We start from the raw sequence: 1763 nt of genomic DNA, 5'->3' as shown, positions 1-1763 counted from the left end.
ACAAATATACAAATATACAAATATACAAATATACAAATATACAAATATACAAATATACAAATATACAAATATACAAATATACAAATATACAAATATACAAATATACAAATATACAAATATACAAATATACAAATATACAAATATACAAATATACAAATATACAAATATACAAATATACAAATATACAAATATACAAATATACAAATATACAAATATACAAATATACAAATATACAAATATACAAATATACAAATATACAAATATACAAATATACAAATATACAAATATACAAATATACAAATATACAAATATACAAATATACAAATATACAAATATACAAATATACAAATATACAAATATACAAATATACAAATATACAAATATACAAATATACAAATATACAAATATACAAATATACAAATATACAAATATACAAATATACAAATATACAAATATACAAATATACAAATATACAAATATACAAATATACAAATATACAAATATACAAATATACAAATATACAAATATACAAATATACAAATATACAAATATACAAATATACAAATATACAAATATACAAATATACAAATATACAAATATACAAATATACAAATATACAAATATACAAATATACAAATATACAAATATACAAATATACAAATATACAAATATACAAATATACAAATATACAAATATACAAATATACAAATATACAAATATACAAATATACAAATATACAAATATACAAATATACAAATATACAAATATACAAATATACAAATATACAAATATACAAATATACAAATATACAAATATACAAATATACAAATATACAAATATACAAAAAGGGCACAGTTTTTGGATTTTATTTTTTATTAGGACCAATCTCTAAGTTGTAATCCTTAGTTATTAATATTAATTATCTTCTTCTTCCTCTACGTCATCTTCTTTGTTTTCATCTTTTAAATCTTCTGCAGGTAATTCTTCGTCTATTTTCTCATTAATTTCATCATCACGCTCAAAAGGGTAAAAGGGATGATCTCTAACGGTTTCATATTTTACAATTCGACTTTTCGGATTTACACCGCGTAAGGCCCTGGTATCTGCATCATCTAATTTAAAGTCAAAAATATTTAAGTTTTGTTTTATATGCACAGGATTTGCCGCTTTGGGAATTGGTACAACACCGTAGTCCACCTAAAATAAAAATATGTTAGCCATTGAAGATATTTAATTAAAAATTGTATACTACCAAATATCGCAGCACAATTTGGGCAGCGGATTTTTTATATTTCTTAGTCAATCGTTTCATACCTTCCGAAAAGAAATATATTGGACTATGATCTTCTCTATTTGGCTGACCAAGTGGTGAATGTGCTGTTACAATAATTCCATTATAGCGGCAATAATCAACTAGGTCCTTTTGCAAAAAGCCAGGCCAGATTTCTACTTGGTTAACTACTGGCTTATATGAGCTACATTGTATAATCCGTTGAATCTGTTCCATATTAAAGTTTGACAAACCAATACTGCGAACTAGCCCGAGTTTAACAAGCTCTTCCATTGCATTCCAAGTATCTATATAATCAACGTCACTAGGAAAAAAATAAAAAATATTATAAACTAATTAGAAAAACGTCTGTAATAGTAGAATTTGCACTTAGTTACACGGCAGATGGCGCGGTCGTCTGTTATTTCCCTTATAAACCCTATTGGCTGACAAGAAAATTATATGAAACCGAAACTGCGCTCGAAAAATACGA

General features: G+C 23.7%; 1 protein-coding gene across 1 annotated transcript; it reads right to left on the bottom strand.

Moving 5' to 3' along the window:
• Positions 1-855: 855 nt before the first annotated feature.
• On the bottom strand, positions 856-1595 carry ARY (Aldo-keto reductase on Y; the record flags this gene model as incomplete). The annotated part of the gene is made up of 2 exons (XM_070288885.1): positions 856-1197; positions 1253-1595. Coding segments are annotated over 2 exons (625 nt in total), but the record flags the coding sequence as incomplete, so codon positions are not given.
• Between the last annotated feature and the right edge of the window lie 168 nt (positions 1596-1763).

This window comes from Drosophila kikkawai, unplaced genomic scaffold (assembly GCF_030179895.1).
Source record: "Drosophila kikkawai strain 14028-0561.14 unplaced genomic scaffold, DkikHiC1v2 scaffold_207, whole genome shotgun sequence".
Taxonomy (NCBI): domain Eukaryota; kingdom Metazoa; phylum Arthropoda; class Insecta; order Diptera; family Drosophilidae; genus Drosophila; species Drosophila kikkawai.
This window is presented reverse-complemented; position numbering and strand designations above follow the sequence as displayed.